The sequence below is a fragment of the Anomaloglossus baeobatrachus genome, chromosome 2 (genome assembly GCF_048569485.1).
Source record: "Anomaloglossus baeobatrachus isolate aAnoBae1 chromosome 2, aAnoBae1.hap1, whole genome shotgun sequence".
Taxonomy (NCBI): domain Eukaryota; kingdom Metazoa; phylum Chordata; class Amphibia; order Anura; family Aromobatidae; genus Anomaloglossus; species Anomaloglossus baeobatrachus.
Window position 1 is genome coordinate 192,956,170 of NC_134354.1, and position 17,486 is coordinate 192,973,655.

Consider the following 17,486-nt stretch of genomic DNA (forward strand, 5'->3'; position numbering starts at 1 on the left):
ACACGATCACTAGGGTGCCAATGTGTGTTCATGGTAGCGCAGGGTCAAATCATGACCCCTACCGCAGTCATGGTTCACTTCCTGTGAGAGATGACAGAGTGCCGTCACGCACAGGAGATGAGCATTTCTGCTGATCAGAGCAATGCTGCTCTGATCAGCAGAAATGCACAGGCAAAATAAAATTAAAAGTAAAATAAAAAAATGTAAAAAAAGTTTAAAAAAAAAAAAAAGTACAAATTGCCCTCAGTATTAAAATTAAAATAGTTGAAAAAATAAAAAATACATATACTGTATTTGGTATTGCCATGTTCAGAAATACCCAATCTATCAAAATATAAACTCACTTAATCTGATTGGTACATGGCGTGACGAGATTTTTTGATCACTGCAACATTTTTAAAATGCAATAACTGGCAATCAAAACATCTCATCTACACACAAATTGAATAACTAAAAATATCAGCTCAAGACACAAGAAATAAGCCATCACTAAGCCTCAGATACTAAAAAATGAGAAAGCTACAGGTCTCGGAATATTGCGACAAAAGCGCTACTCTTTTTTTAGACAAACTTCTGAATTTTTTTGCAACCCTTAGATAAAAGTAAAAGTATACATGTTTGGTATCTGTGAACTTGTACAGACATGTAGCATCATAATAACACATCAATTTTACCATATAGTGAACATGGTGAATAAAATTGCCCCAAAACTATCGTGCAATTGCACTTTTTTCACTATTTTTCCACATTTGGAATTTGTTTCCCGTTTTTCAGTACACTATATGGTAAAACTAATGATTTAATTAAAAATGACAACTCATCCCGCAAAAAAATAAGCCCTCATATGGCAATATTGACTTAAAAATAAAAAGTTATTGCTCTCGGAAGAGGGGAAGGCAAAAACAAAAATGGAAATTGGAAAATCACCAGAGGGGTTAAAGAGAACTGGCAACAGTTGATTGTGGGACTACCGGGCATCAGCCCCCCCATGGATCTGTGATCAATAACCTGCTCGAAAGGCTTTAATCTGCAGGTTAAAAGTGTTATAATGCTGTTCAGCTAACTTACTGAAAGCCCAGCTACCGGGTGAAAATTCTCCTGGAAGTCACTGGCTTTCAGTCATACGGGTAATGGAGCAGGTTCAGCATGTACCAGCACTTTCACAGCTCACTCTGCAGTGCATCTGTGCAGAACCGGCTGTCAGAGTGTCGTAACATGCTTATGGCCACCACTCACTATGTATTGAATGGTGACTGAAGCCGCTCTGGGCAAGCTTTTATGACTTAAAGCCGGTGGCTTCCTGGAGGAATAAAGTTAATTTCCTCTTGGTAGCTGCGCTTTCAGCAATATGGATAGACAGCATTGTAACTAACAATATTAATCTGTAAATTAACCTCATATCTGCAGGTCAATAGCATTTGGGGAAATGAAAGGTTCCCTTTAATAGCTAATTCTCAATGTTGTTATTTAGGTGTGCAGGTAGTGTAAAGCTGTTTGTTGATTCCTGTTTATTGTTTAGCAATTTTACCAAACACACTGAATAAGATCCATCCGTCAACTAGTTTTGTTCTAGAATGTTAGTATATAATGTTTGCTTTCCTGTCTTTATACTTGCTATTTTTATCAGTTCGTTCATAAAGTGTAAACCTGTTCTGATATTGTCCACCTTTTGTAGGTTACCGGATGTGCCGTAATAGCCATTGGAATCTACTTTGTTGTTCACAATGTTTATGGGACCCTGTTTCCCGATAGCCCCTCTATTACAATTGGCAATGTCCTTATACTGTTTGGCTGTGTTATAATGGTATTCGGATTTCTAGGATGTATGGGGGCAATAAAAGAGAACAAATGTTTACTTCTTACTGTGAGTATTGGTGTTAATTATTTTAATACATTTAGAAAATTAAATGAAATATTGGAAGTTACTAATTGGGCAGTTCAGGTTTCCGCGCCCATGCGGCCAGCCAAAACAGATGACTTATTGGGGTGGATGGGCAGGTTTTGTATTTTTTTGGTGCACTCAACATCTGATCACGCTGTTGTTACACCGAGTGCGAGCCGATCAAACACTGCAAGCAACTCACTCTGGACTGAGAACCGAGCGTACCCAAGCCCTAGATGCTCATGAGAGTGGTTTGCATATGTAAAGCACCCGTAATGTCTGTGCTTGGTACGAACATCGAACCTCAGGTTCGCTCATCTCTAGTTATTTTGTTATGTGGGACAATTTACATTTGGGGATTTTTGGGCAATATACAATCTACATAGAATGTACAGATTAAATACAAGTCACCTGTTAAATGCTTGTTTAGCTGATATCTATTACCTTTAGGCTGGGGCCACACGGGGATTACTGCGATCCCCTCACATGACACTCTGCTCACACTGGCAGCACAGCAGAGCCAAGTGTCATGCGAGTGTCCCTGCGACTGAGGTCTAATCGTGCAAGCGGATCTCAGCTGCGGGGGGAGGGCCGGCGCTGAGGAGGGGAGAGAGGAATTTATTTCCCTCTCTCCTCCGTAGCCAGCTATTGCCATTCTTGCCCTGCACTCATGGTACACCGGTGTACCGCGAGTGCAGTGCGATTTTTCTCTCGCCCCATAGACTTGAATGAGTGAGAGAGAAAACAGGATCGCATTACAGTTGCAGCATGCTGCGATTGTTTTCTCGGTCCGATTAGGGCTGAGAAAATAATCGCTCATGGGTGCTGACACACAGGCTAATATTGGTCTGAGTGGAATGCGATATTTTTATAGCATTCCACTCGCACCGATTTTCATGCCATGTGGCTTAGGCCTTACTGAGTGTCTATGTGTTCTATGTAAGAAAAGGGGAGTAAGCAGCTGCCAGGTGCCACTCAGCTTATCTCCCTGGGAACAAAAGGATTGGGCATGCTGAAATGCAACTGCCTGATCCTTTTTTCTCAAACATTTACTGTCAAGAGGTGTCTAAGGCGGATTTACCACATCCATGTTTTGTGGTTTGTTCTTGGACTGTAATGCACTTTTCTGACCCAAGAAGAGACATGTTGCAAGACCGTTCATTGCAGTGAAACTACCGATCACAAGACATAGATGTGTGAAACTGGCTTTTTCTCCATGGCCAGCTTTAGGCTCTGTTCAGGGCACGCTGATACCTTGTGCTATGCAGTGACACTGTGACTGTTCCCATTACATGTTGAAAAATCAAGTAAAGATACTTAAATGTGATAGACAAAAAAAACCATATGGATGTCTATAGAAATCTGCATTCAAATGTACTGCATTAAGATCAGCACTCCAATATGGGCCCCATTATGATTTCTGTTAGAAATATTTGATTTTACCCCTTTAATTTTGCAATTTTTCAGAATGACTTTTTGCTTTTGTGTGTCTTAGTTCTTCATTTTGCTCCTGCTTATCCTACTGATCGAAGTTGTACTGGCAATTGTCCTCTTCGTATACGATAAAGAGGTAAGATATGTGATCTAAAAGTAAGATACGTTTATCGCTATGATAAAATGGCATTTATTCTCTATGGGGCTGCCAGAAGAGGAGGTTCACAGATCATTGTGAACTTGAGAGAGCGGTGTTAAAGGACAAAGTGCTATCCCGGACCATTTTCACATATAAAGGCCCTCAGACTTTTCATGTTGTGAACTGACTGAAATGTATTGTGGCAGTTACACACACAGATGTTATGAGGCTATTGTCGCGGGTGGAGGAGGGGACACTGCGCTCACCCACTGCTTGGGTCCGGCTGCTGCTGCTGCTGCTCGGTGGTGGCTCGAGCGGTGGGCCGGATCCCGGGGAGTCGCCCGTGAGTGAAAGGGGGGTTGGTGTGTGGTTTGGGGATATTGTCCGTGACGCCACCCACGGTTGTGGTGAAGTTGTGTCACCACCGCTGCTCTGGACGGGGATCCCGGGAGCGATGACATGGAGCAGCTTGGATGTTGGTTCTCCCCTCCGTGGGTAGGGGGGTTGGTTATCCCGGGGCCCCGGTGAGGGTTTTAGGGATGACAGGCGGGTTGCGGGGCCTGGTGAGGTGCAGGGTCGCGGGGACAGCGCTGTGCCGCACGGCACGGTGGTACTCACTCAGCCAGTAATTCACACGGAGTCTCTGGTCAAACAAACGGCTGGATGGACGGGTCCCACGGGCGGCTGTGGTTGTTCTCCTCCCGGTAGGTTGATGGTGACTGCCTTTCCCTGCACCTGTGTTGTGTTTACAGTTCCAATGGCTTCCCACTGGTAACCCGCTCCCCAGCTTGGATGGATGCTGAGGGAGCCCCTTTTGCCCGCAGGCTCTGGCCCTGGGAACTGTAGCCTTGGCGGTGACTGTGTTTCCCTTTACGGTGTGAGCTGTTGCCTTCAATCAGGTCTTGACTGCTGGGAAACCCCGGAGATTCCCTTCGCTAACGGATTTGACCGGTTTTACGTCGACTCCTAGCCTGGTCGGGGTCCGTAGGCCCTGCCGAATGGTGCTGGCTTCTCTTCACTCCCCGATCCGGTACCAGCGGGCCACCGCCCGTCCCTGGTCCGTACGGTTCACTCCAATCAGCCTCTCCTGCAGACGGTCACCACCGTCTGCCAACCTTGCTGTATGTGCCCAGGCCACACACCCGGACACAGTCAGGCAGCTCCTCTACCACTTCACTCTCCAAACTCCAAAACTAATCTGCTAACTTTTCCCGCCTCCAGGACTGTGAACTCCTCGGTGGGCGGGACCAACCGCCTGGCCCACCCCCTGGTGTGGACATCAGCCCCTGGAGGAAGGCAACAAGGATTTGTGTTTGACTTAGGTGTGCCTAGCCGGGGTGTGGGGTGTGTTGGTGTAGTACCTGTGACGATCTGGCTTGTCCAGGGCACCACATTCCCCCTTAGTAAAATGCAGACCATCCGTGGGCTGCCCGTCCATCACCGGTTTTATTTTTGTTTAATTGCAAAAGAGTAAAAACGGTAAAAGCACATATAAAAACATCACAAATATTTTCTACGGTATGGCTTCCGCTCTTCTCCCACCCAAACAACCTGGCCCTGATGCTGCCCCTAAGAAGCGGGCAGAACCCCTTGACCCCAGTCCAGCACCAAGTTGCCCGAGCGGGTTTTGTCTCTTTCAGGGGACCCGTGTCCATTGGGACCTCTGAACCCCCTGGAGGATTGCCACCGGTTACGATAGTGGCTGGCCTGGGCCATCCCTTTCCTCCAGGCCCATCCTCCCAAATTAGCCTCTCCGGAGGCGGCAACGGTATCAAGCCAAAAACATTTTTATTTACATTCCACTAAGTTTGTGGTTGCCCTGCAAGTTCTCGGGCTTGTCCGTAAGCAGTTCCTTACGCAACGGTTGCAGACTGTCCCTACGGGGACAACAGTTGCCGGCAACGGCTGGTTCAATCACGGTTCAATCAGGTAAACTTCTTCGGTTGATTATTCTTCACTTATCATTCAAACTTCCAAACTGGTACAGGTGGTCCCAACGGGGACAACTTGCAGCGGGGCTCCGCTGCCATCACTCTGACTCTTCCTCTGAGGTGGCCTCATCCTCTGCCACCAACATTTCGAACATGCAGTGGCAGGCCTGCTGGGAGAGGGGCGCCCGGTATCCATTCCCACCAGTGCGCGGACTATAGAAAACCACCGACTCTCCTTCATAGCGGAGGCGCTCACTCGCCTCCTCGAACTCAGAGGGGGGGCCGGGGCCGGAGTCATTATCAACTGTCTCTGCACCAGGCGGGTTGCCGCCAGCTGCCGCAGTCTCCAGGTTTCCGGCACTCAGCACGCCAGGTTTTTCGGTGATAGCACAGGGCAGCAGGTCAGGTCGGTCAACACTGAGGCGCCCCATGGGTAAGGGCAGGGACAGTACGAGGGCCGAGACCTGACCGGGCCCCCCAGCAGCAATGGCCAGTCCCTGTGGGACATGGAGGCGTGGGTCAATCGCTGGCTCCGTCACTTCGGCTCCCCTCTCACACATTGGGGCAGTCGCAATCAGCGCCTCCACCTCGTTGGTCCACTGCTCCATCATGAGGTATATCTGGTTCTGCTGGCGGTGGTTGAATTCAACTACTCTGGCCTTCATCCACGCTAAGGTCCCGGGCTCGAGCTCAGCGCCTGGTGCAATCCTTGCCGGGGCCTCTGATACGTCTTCGTTAAGGGGCAGCGGTCCCAGCGGCTCCCACAGGAGCGGTTCAGGGCGGCCCCGAGCGTCTGCAGCCGGTTGGTGCGCTCGAGCGGACGGGCAGGGTACCGCTACCGGTTGGGCGGGTAGCGGGCCTAGTGGCGGGGCGGCAGCGACTAACGCGGGGGAGGTGACAGGGTGAGCGGGTACAGGCCGGGCCCCTCAGCCGCAGTGGCCGATCTCTCGGGAATACAGGGGCGTGGGTCTCTTATCCGCTCCTCCAGATCTTCCTCCACCTCGCGTCTCCGCATAGCAGCCACCACGTTCGCCATGTCGGCCTCCCACTCTTCCAAGAGGAGCTGCATGTGGGCCTGCAGAGGGTTACTCAGTGGGGCGGTCCGGTCCCTCACCCACGCCGCGGTGCCTGGTGCGGGGACTACGGGGTTGCTGGTGGGGCTGTGCATCTCGGCCATGGTGCTTTCCAGGAACCCAGTATCGCTGCATGTCCTGGCGTCCCTGCTCTTATGGCCGCGGGCTACATGCGGCCAGACGCCATCCATCCCCCTTAGTCTTTTTCCGGCTCCTCCTCTCTCGGGGCGGGGTTTCAGCTTTCGAGTTTTCACTACTCGGGAAGACGCTCGAGCGGGGACTTTTCGCGCCCAAAATGGCGGCTTTTCAAAAATTTCGGCCGGACACCTCTGGGGGTCACAAGGCGCACCTCTACCAGACGGCAGAGCGGTAAGATCCTGTTTGTGATGTCAAGTTGTCGCGGGCGGAGGAGGGGACGCTGCGCTCACCCACTGCTCAGGTCCGGCTGCTGCTGCTCGGTGGTGGGCCGGATCCCGGGGACTCGAGCTGCGTTCCTCGCCCATGAGTGAAACGGGGGGTTGGTGTGTGATTTGGGGATATTGTCCGTGACGCCACTGACGGTTGTGGTGAAGTTGTGTCACCACCGCTGCTCTGGACGGGGATCCCGGGAGCGATGACAGGGAGCAGCTTGGATGTTAGTTCTCCCCTCCGTGGGTAGGGGGTTGGTTGTCCCGGGGCCCCGGTGAGGGTTTTAGGGATGACAGGCGGGTTACGGGGCCTGGTGAGGTGCAGGGTCGCGGGGACAGCGCTGTGCCGCACGGCACGGTGGTACTCACTCAGCCAGTAATTCACACGGAGTCTCTGGTCAAACAAACGGCTGGATGGACGGGTCCCACAGGCGGCTGCGGTTGTTCTCCTCCCGGTAGGTTGATGGTGACTGCCTTTCCCTGCACCTGTGTTGTGTTTACGGTTCCAATGGCTTCCCACCGGTAACCCGCTCCCCAGCTTGGATGGATGCTGAGGGAGCCCCTTTTGCCCGCAGGCTCTGGCCCTGGGAACTGTAGCCTTGGCGGTGACTGTGTTTCCCTTTACGGTGTGAGCTGTTGCCTTCAATCGGGTCTTGACTGCTGGGAAACCCCGGAGGTTCCCTTCGCTAACGAATTTGACGGTTTTACGGCGACTCCTAGCCTGGTCGGGGTCCTTAGGCCCTGCCGAATGGTGCTGGCTTCTCTTCACTCCCCGATCCGGTATCGGCGGGCCACCGCCCGTCCCCGGTCCGTACGGTTCACTGCAATCAGCCTCTCCTGCAGACGGTCACCACCGTCTGCCAACTTTGCTGTATGTGCCCAGGCCACACACCCGGACACAGTCAGGCAGCTCCTCTACCACTTCACTCTCCAAACTCCAAAACTAATCTGCTAACTTTTCCCGCCTCCAGGACTGTGAACTCCTCGGTGGGCGGGACCAACCGCCTGGCCCACCCCCTGGTGTGGACATCAGCCCCTGGAGGAAGGCAACAAGGATTTGTGTTTGACTTAGGTGTGGCTAGCCGGGATGTGGGGTGTGTTGGTGTAGTACCTGTGACGACCTAGCTTGTCCAGGGCGCCACACTATCATCACCCTATTGTCAGAAAATGTATATATTTAAATCTATTTATTTATTTATGTCCAACTATTTTTTGTAATTTGGAGGATAAAAATTGCATTTCCTACTTCCTATGTGCTAATATTGTGGAGCCAGTAGCCTTGCCCAGGTTCACATTGCTCGTAGTGTAGTGGAAGTATAATAATAAACTTTTTTTTTATTGTTTAGTGCTTTACTCTACGTGATGTATGTGATACATGTACCATTTTATATCTGGTTGGTTATACATTACAAATAGATGTCTATTAAAAGTACAGTAATATATTTTTCTAACAAGGATCAGCAGTCTGCGGGACTATTCTCAAACTACTCCCAGCATACCCTCACAGCCACAGGGCAATGGGTTCCATTCTACTTTTATGTTTCTGGGCAGAAGCATAGCTTAAAGAGGAACAACCACCAGGATTTTCATATACAAACTAAAGCCTGTACTATACTGGCACTATCATGCTGATTCGAAACATACCTTTAGTTGTGAGATCAGATGTATACTTTTTGAAATACAGGCAAGTAAAGTTTGTGAAATGCACTGTTGTTTGATAGGTGCAACGGAATATCTAATAGGTGGGTCAGGTGTTGCTGGCTATTCCCACCCCTGTCTGCCTGCCTGTCCTTCCTCCCCCTGTCATTCCTCCTTCCTTCTTCCCACTGTAATTACTGAGACGGAGGAGAAAGGACAGGCAGGCAGACAGGGGTGGGAATAACTAGCAAATTCGTATACATCCAATTTCACAAGTAAAGGCTTGTTTAGAATCAGCATGATAGTGCCAGTATAGTTCTGGCTTTAGTTTATATATGAAAATCCTGGTGGTTGGTCCTATTTAAATGGAATATGTCAGCAGGTTTTTGCTATGTAATCTGAGGACAGCATGAGATAGGGGCTGAGACACTGATTTCAAGGATGTATCACTTATTAGGCTGTATGCTGTAGTTTCAATACAATGAGGGTTTTTTTCAGCAGGAGAGTATAACTGCCCAGAATAGGTTCCTCATGAGATCTGGTCCAACTTAGCACCCAGCACTTGTGGCGCCCCTGAGGCTTCAATCGCCACAGGGTACTGCACCTCGGCTGAGGTGCAGTATTCATCCCGGGTACAGAGGAGGTCATTGCCGGTAAACACCACAATCCATACAACACATAGTCAGTTGCCCTCCCACTGGGACTGGGTTAGGGTAGGGTGCTGGGGGTGGCCATCACGAGGTATGGGACCTCCTGCCCACTAGTTCAGCAACCCGGGGGGTGGGGCATCATCAAAGGGGAGTGAGGCGACACACACACACACCGAGTAAAGGAAAAGGAAACCAACCGTCATCAGACACGAATTGGAAGAGCTCTCAGAAAAGCCAGGGAGTCGTGGTCTTGAGCTAGAGCGCTCGACCCAGGTTCTCAGATAGAAGGGGGGATCCCAGGGCTCACGGGGAGTGCGACAGGCACCCGTGACCCGTTCCACTAGTCATGGGCTGGAGTGTAAGGACTACCAAAAGGAAGGGGACACAGGAAGAAGCACCACCATTGGCCTCTGAACTATTCGGAATCGGCTGGAGCCTATGACAGCGGAGCTCCGCACTCCAGAGGCGGTGATAATTCAGTCAGTAAGTTTGACTGCAAACCCTGTGTCGTCCAATCCTTCCCGCGCCCTACCCTCGCCGTAGCTGCACGGCAGCAGGAAACTACGACTCCCAACATCCCTGAGGCCGGAGCTCTGCCTGTGGAGAGCTGCACCAACCAAGCTGCGCTACCATCTGCCCCAGAGGATACCTCCCGCAGCGGCGGCTTCTATATTACCCGCAAACTACAGGTGGCATTATGAATACAAACTCTACTCCCCTGTAAATAACTCCTCCATCTTTATTGACATCGCTGGGGTCACGGAACCAGGCCTGGCCGCTGTGACATCCCACCCCCTACACCAACCCGGTGACGAGTAACCCCCCCAGACCCTGTGAGCGTGTCACACTGATAAGCAGTTTACTACTTGCAAAGTCTGCTACATGACACGTCTAAAGGCCGCTTTACACGCAGTGATATCATTAAAGTGATGTCGTTGGGGACACGGCATTCATGATGCATTCATCCGGCCTCGTTAGCGACGTCATTGCGTGTGATACGTATGAGCAACCACTAACAAGCAAAAATACTCACCTTATCGTTGCTCGTTGACACGGTGCTCCATTACCAAATATCATTGCTGTTGCAGGACGCAGGTTGTTCGTCGTTCCTGCGGCAGCACACATCGCTATGTGTGACACCGCAGAAACGAGGAACCTCACCTTACCTGCGGCCGCCCGCAATGAGGAAGGAGGTGGATGGGATATTTCGCCCGCTCATCTCCGCCCCTCTGCTTGGATTGGGTGGCCGCTTAGTGACGTCGCTGTGACGCCGAATGAACCACCCCCTTAGAAAGGAGGCGGTTTGCCAGACACAGCGACGTCGCTAGGCAGGTAAGAAGTGTGACGGGTCCGAGCGATGTTGTGTGCCACGGACAGCGATTTTCCCGTGACGCACAACCGACAGGGGCGGGTACACACGCTAGCGATCTCACTAGCGAGATTGCAGCGTGTAAAGCGGCCTTAAGAATTCTGATTGTGTCACAACTGCTGCACCCAGTAAACTAAAGGCCCTGTCACACACAGAGATAAATCTTTGGCAGATCTGTGGTTGCAGTGAAATCATGGACATATTGTTTCATTTGTACACAGCCACAAACCTGGCACTGATTGTCCACAATTTCACTGCAACCACAGATCTGCCGCAGATTTATCTCTGTGTGTGACAGGGCCTTAAGTGATATCAAATAGGTCATAGACAAAAGGGGGAAAATAAAGTTTCGCAATTTTGTCATAGTGAAAACAGTCACAATCCCCTGTATGGACAATATTTATAGAATATACTCCCAAACAATTAAATACTTAGTGCAAACACACTAAAGGAGACTTATTCCAATATAAAAACAAATTTTTATTGAAGAATAAACATACAATAATAAGAATGTGCATTTTCCATATAATCAATAATGAGGTAGGTGGATTTTATCACACCCACCCACCTGGGAAACTAGCCACATTAACCCATCTTTGCTCCATGAGCTGAGTAGTAGATACTAAGTCTAGTGAGCCATATAACAGAGGAACACCACAGGGTCAAATAGTCATACTGTAGAGACAAAGTAATTCAGACTTACCCATAGTGTAAAAATAGAGGGTTTAAGCTGGCAGTCCCAGAGTGGGTGAGTGAGCAACCTTTTCTCCCTTAAGTGATACCTTGTTGGAATCAGGGTTTCTTTCCCTACATTATGCAGCTGTCAGATGAGGTAGCAAAAACCTGATGACAGATTCTCTTTAAAGGAATTGTCCAGCCTAAAGGCTACTTTACACACTGCGATATCGGTCCCGATATCGCTAGTGTGGGTACCCGCCCCCATCTGTTGCGCGACACGGGCAAATCGCTGCCCGTGTCGCACAACAGCCGTCACACATACTTACCTGTCCGGCGACGTAGCTGTGACGGGCGAACTGCCTCCTTTCTAAGGGGGCGGTCCGTGCGGCGTCACAGCGACGTCACTGAAGCGTCACTGAACCGCCGCCCAATAGCAGCGGAGGGGCGGAGATGAGCGGGACGTAACATCCTGCCCACCTCCTTCCTTCCGCATAGCGGCCGGGAGGCAGGTAAGGAGAGCTTCCTCGTTCCTGCGGCGTCACACGCAGCGATGTGCGCTGCCGCAGGAACGAGGAACAACTTCGTTACTGCTGCAGTAACGATTTTTAAGAATGGACCCCCATGTCGCCGATTAGCGATTTTGCACGTTTTTGCAAGGATGCAAAATCGCTTATCGGTGTCACACGCAACGGCATCGCTAATGCGGCCGGATGTGCGTCACAAATTCAGTGACCCCAACGACTCCGCATTAGCGATGTCGCAGCGTGTAAAGCCCGCTTAAGGCTACAAGTCTGCAGTCACTTTATGTGAATCCTCACATCATGCACACTGTGCAATGGGAAGACTCTCTGGTGTCGGAGTTCAGAACAGGTGGTCTTGCATGCAATTTGAATATTTCTGGCCATATTCTGGCTACACGTGTCTCGACTCATTCAATACACTTGTATTGAGAAGGCCACACCCATCTAGTCAGTACGTGACCACATGTATAAAAATCACATCTGCAGTCACGTGCCCAACACTCTGGGGATCGGCACTTGACAATCCCCACAGCGCGCAGTGCACATAATGTGAGGATTCACAATTCTGCAGACACATATAGTAACTACAGACTTGTTGACTAAAGGCCGCTTTACACGCTACGACATTGCTAAAGTGATGTCGTTGGGGTCACGGAATTTGTGCCGCACATCCGGCCGCGTTAGCGATGTCGTTGCGTGTGACACCTATGAGCAATTTTGAATTGTCGCAAAAACGTTCAAAATAGCTAATCGGTGACATGGGGGTCCATTCCTAATTATCGTTGCAGCTGCAGGTACGATGTTGTTCCTCGTTCCTGCGGCAGCACACATCGCTATGTGTGACACCGCAGGAACGAGGAACCTCACCTTACCTGCAGCCGCCGGCAATGAGGAAGGAAGGAGGTGGGCGGGATGTTTGTCCCGCTCATCTCTGCCCCTCCGCTTCTATTGGCCGGCCACTTAGTGATGTTTCTGTGACGCCGAACGAACCGCCCCCTTAGAAAGTCGTCGCTAGGCAGGTAAGTAGTGTGACGGTTTGAGCGTGACAGACAAACGATGGGGGCGGGTACGGACGCTAGCAATCTCGCTAGCGAGATCGCAGTGTGTAAAGCGGCCTTTAGGCGGGACAATCACTTTAATCCTTTAATTTTACCATATTCCTACCAACCATACATCCAGGTTCTCAGTGATCTGTTAATTCTCTGTATTTTGTATTCTAGATTGAGCCTTATGTAACAAAACAGCTCAGAAAAAGTTTTGATAATCTTAAACAAAGTAAAGATAATTCCACAATTTGGGATGATTTTCAAAGAAAAGTGAGTATCATTATTCAGTTACAAATATATCAAAGGTTTATGAAATTAAATGTTCTATCAGGGCATGTGCACTAAAGCTGCAATTGTTGTTAATGGGACTGCTGGGAATTAGTACTGCATTACCACTATATAGATGATATAAAATGAAGATATGAATCCACAAATTTGCCAATTCATGAGAACCGACCGGCTATGACAATGAAATCTGATGTCCCATAGTGTTATAACCGTGCGGAGCTGCCGCCCGACCACCGTGCGGAGCCACCGCCCGACCACCGTGCGGAGCCGCCGCCTGACCACCGAGCGGAGCCGCCGCCCGACCACCGAGCGGAACCGCTGCCCGACCACCGAGCAGAGCCGCTGCCCGCCCAATCTACACCCCACCTACTGTCTCCTCCCCAAAATCCTATAGAATGTAAGCCCGCAAGGGTAGGGCCTTCTTCCCTCTGTACTAGTCTGTCTACTGTAACTTGTGTATGTATTCTGTATGTAACCCCTTCTCATGTACAGCACCATGGAATTAATGGTGCGCTATAAATAAATAATAATAATAATAATAATTAGAGATGAGAGGATCAATCCATGAAGGATCAAGATTGAATTTCCTGAAAGTTTCCAGTTTCACCAAAATCAAACACAGAGATTCGATTAGCAGTTTGCATAATAAAACAAACTAACCTGGCACCATTGCCAATACTGCTGAAGCATCAACGAGTGCACTCATGTATTTTTGTGTGGTCACATCGGATTTCTCATACTGTTCTCTTTTTTTCTCTCTTCTGTAGTGTGTAGGCTCTTATGGTCTGTGCGGTCTTCGCTTCCTCTCAGTCTTTTGTAGACTGTAGGCTCTTATGGTCAGAGAGGTCCTTTCTCTCTCTTTTATAGACAGTAAGCTCTTATAGTAGGCTAGGTCCTCTCTCTGTTGTAGAATGTAAGCGCTTATGATCAGCAAGGTCTTCTTTCTCTCACTTTTGTAGAGCGTAAGCTTTTATGGACAGCAGAGTTCTCTCTCTTTTGTATTGTGTATTAACCCTTTTCTACTTGCATATCTTCACAATTCTCTCATGTGTAAGCACTTATCAGGAAGGTCTTCTCTCTCCTGTAGAATGTAAGCTCTTATGATCAGTGGGGTCCTCTCTGTCTTCTATAGCGTGTCAGTTTTTTTATTTTACTGTTCCTCCTCTTGGTCTACCTTAGTCTTAAGGGGGGCTTTACATGCAGCGATATCACTAGCGATATTGCTGGTGAAAGCACCCTCCCCTGTCGTTTGGGCATCATGGGCAAATCGCTGCCCGTGGCGCAAAAAATCATTAGGAGCCGTCACACGGACTTACCTGCCTAGCAACGTTGCTGTTGCCGGCGAACCGCCTCCTTTCTAAGGGGGCGGTTCGTGCGGCATCACAGCGGCGTCACTAAGCGTCCACCCAATAGAAGCGGAGGGGCGGAGATGAGCGGCCGTAACATCCCGCCCACCTCCTTCCTTCCTCATTGCCGGCGGCCGCAGGTAAGCTGTAGTTCGTCGTTCCCAAGGTGTCACACGTAGCGATGTGTACTGCCTCGGGAACGACGAACAACCTCCGTCCTGCAACAATCAACGATTTTTTGAAAATGAACGACGTGTCAACGATCAACGATAAGGTGAGTATTTTTGATTGTTAATGGCCGTTTGTTGGTGTCACACGCACCGACGTCGCTAACGATCATGGAATCCGTGACCCCGGCGATATATCGTTAGATACGTCGTTGCGTGTAACGGGGCCTTTAGTCTTACCTCTTGCAGTCTACCTGAGTCCTGGATCATCATTCTGACTCTGGCTATTAGTTATTAATATTGGAGGTGGTGACTGCTTCCCATCGGCCTAACATTGTTTTTGGTTAGTGCTGGACCCTACCATTTCCTTTATATGTGTAGGCTTTCTGCCTCGGAGTCATGCTTGACAAGTATTTAACTTAGGCACATCAGATTTCCTTTTTGTGGCTGATGGTCTTTCATGAATTGGCTAATTTGTACATTATCTTCATATGTTTAATTTCATATATTCAATATTTGCATATATATTACCATGTACAGTGTGCTGCTATATTCTTTGGATTGTACATTATGCAGTCGTGGCAGCTTTCACTTACCGTACTTTTTTTTGGAGGTTTTTTTTTTGGGAGGGCGTTGCAAAAAAAAAAGTGGGTTTTTTTGCCCGGACACTACACAAGGCCGCAAAAAAAACCACATGTTTTTTATGGACTTTTCGTGAATTTACAGATGGTTGCCAACCTGCAGAGGTAAGATAACATTTTTTCAATACTGTCATTGACAAATCTTTTCCAATAGAATTCAGACATAATTTTTAGATAGGTTAAAATGATATTTATCTTAACATGTTTAGTGTTGTGTTGAAATATTAATATCTCTAAAACTTACAAAAAATGTAATAACTCTATGTAATGCTTTTTCTAGTTGCAATGCTGTGGAGTCAATGGTTCATCGGACTGGAATAAAGACATTCCCAATTCATGTTGTCCAGAAGACAAATGCAATGGGAATAATGCATTTAAGGTAAAAAAAAGTGCACAATCAGGAGGTACACGGTCTGCAGAAAGATGAAACACACTAGATGGGTTTTGCAGGACCAGCAAAGTGGATGGGATTTATAGAAATCTGTTGTCCACCGTGCTTCTTTTTTACACGGTGTAAACTTTTCTGCACCTCTAAGCTAAATTAGAATACTTGTGTTTTTTCAGCTGCGTTTTTTGTGTCTTTTTGGAATATCATGTTTTACATAACACTGCTCGTTTTGGACACTTCCTGTAGCTTAGCTTAGCTTTAGGCCGGTGTCACACTTGCGATTGCCTTGCGTGTATCTCGCACAAGTCTCAGGGTGCATCACCCGTCACGGACTCACACTCTCCTCACAGGAGCGGGTCGGTTGCATTCATCTCTATGCAACCAACCCGCTCCTGTGAGGAGAGGAGGAGAGTGTGGTGTGAGTCCGTGCCGGGTGATGCACTGCGAGACTCGTGCGAGATACACGTGATGAGACAATCGCAAATGTGACACTGGCCTTAATAACATGTTATGGCCCAGTCCAAACCAATGCTTTCACAACAGTCTAGAAGGGGGACTTGTTGTAGTGCAAGGCACCTGATTCATTAAAAGGCGCAAACCTCTTAAAGGGAATCTGTCACCAGGTTTTTGTTAAGGGTGGCTTTACACGCTACGATATCGCTAAAGTGATCTTGTTAGGGTCGCGGAATTTGTGACGCACATCCGGCCGCTTTAGCAATATCGTTGTGTGTAACACCTATGAGCAATTTTGAATTGTCGCAAAAACGTTCAAAATCGCTCATCGGTGACATCCCCCCAATCTCAATTATCGTTGCTGCTGCAGTAACGATGTTGTTCATCGTTCCTGCGGCAGCACACATCGCTACGTGTGACACCGCAGGAACGAGGAACCTCTCCTTACCTGCGTCCCGACAGCAATGAGGAAGGAAGGAGGTGGGCGGGATGTTCGTCCCGCTCATCTCCGCCCCTCCACTTTGATTGGGTGGCCGCTTAGTGTTGTCGCTGTGACGCCGAACGAACCGCCCCCTAAGAAAGGAGGCGGTTCGGTGGTCACAGCGACGTCGCTGAGCAGGTATGTGCGTATGTGCGTGTGACGCTGCCATAGCGATAATGTTCGCTACGGCAGCGATCACCACATATCGGCCATACGATAGGGGCGGGTGCTATCATGCTTGACATCGCTAGCATCGGCTAGCGATGTCGCAGCGTGTAAAGCCCACTTTAGTCATTTGACAGCTGCATAATAAAGGAAGAGAGACCCTGATTCCAACAATCTATCACTTAGTTTACTGGGTTAAAAATGCACCAAATACCATACTCATCTTGGGAATTCAGGCATAGAAGTCATCTATATATATAATTGCCTTATTCTGTCTTTCTGTCTGTCTGTCTGTCTTGCTTCAAAATTGTGTCCTTACGGTGACAAACAGCGGATTGGCCGCTCTCCTCGCCTCAGCTCTGCCCCCCCGCACGGATTGGCCGTTCGCCTCGCCTCGGCTCCGCCCTCCCCGCACAGATTGGCTGCTCGCCCAGGCTCCGCTACCCCACACGGATTGGCCTCTCGCCACGGCACCCTGCACGCATTAGCAACTTGGCTACGCCCCGCCCCCCTCACGCATTGCACACTCGCTCTGGCCCCGCCCCCTGCACGCATTCCCCGAAACGACACGGAGACCCGACTCCCAGGTGAGTGCTGTACCCCCAGGAGCCCACATCAGCGTACGCCGCCAACCCAGCCGACACATACTCTCGCATTGCTGGGGTTGACGGCGTACGCTGGTGTGGGCTCCCGTGCGAGCGGTGGGCGGGGTACGTTGGTAACCATGTAATATTGTCTAGCATGGTTACCAGCGTACACCGGCTCCCAGGTGAGCGCATCAAGGTCCTG

At 49.4% G+C, this 17,486-nt stretch overlaps 1 protein-coding gene across 3 annotated transcripts in view; it reads left to right on the top strand.

The window, feature by feature from the left end:
- CD53 (CD53 molecule) overlaps positions 1 to 17,486 on the top strand; it is a 75,447-nt gene that overhangs the window by 49,837 nt on the left and 8,124 nt on the right. For all 3 annotated transcript variants that reach the window (XM_075335569.1, XM_075335571.1, XM_075335570.1), the window contains exons 3-6: positions 1,676 to 1,864; positions 3,378 to 3,452; positions 12,943 to 13,038; positions 15,491 to 15,589. In XM_075335569.1, coding sequence (XP_075191684.1) covers positions 1,676 to 1,864; positions 3,378 to 3,452; positions 12,943 to 13,038; positions 15,491 to 15,589 — 459 coding nt within the window. The remainder of the gene's footprint in view (positions 1 to 1,675; positions 1,865 to 3,377; positions 3,453 to 12,942; positions 13,039 to 15,490; positions 15,590 to 17,486) is intronic.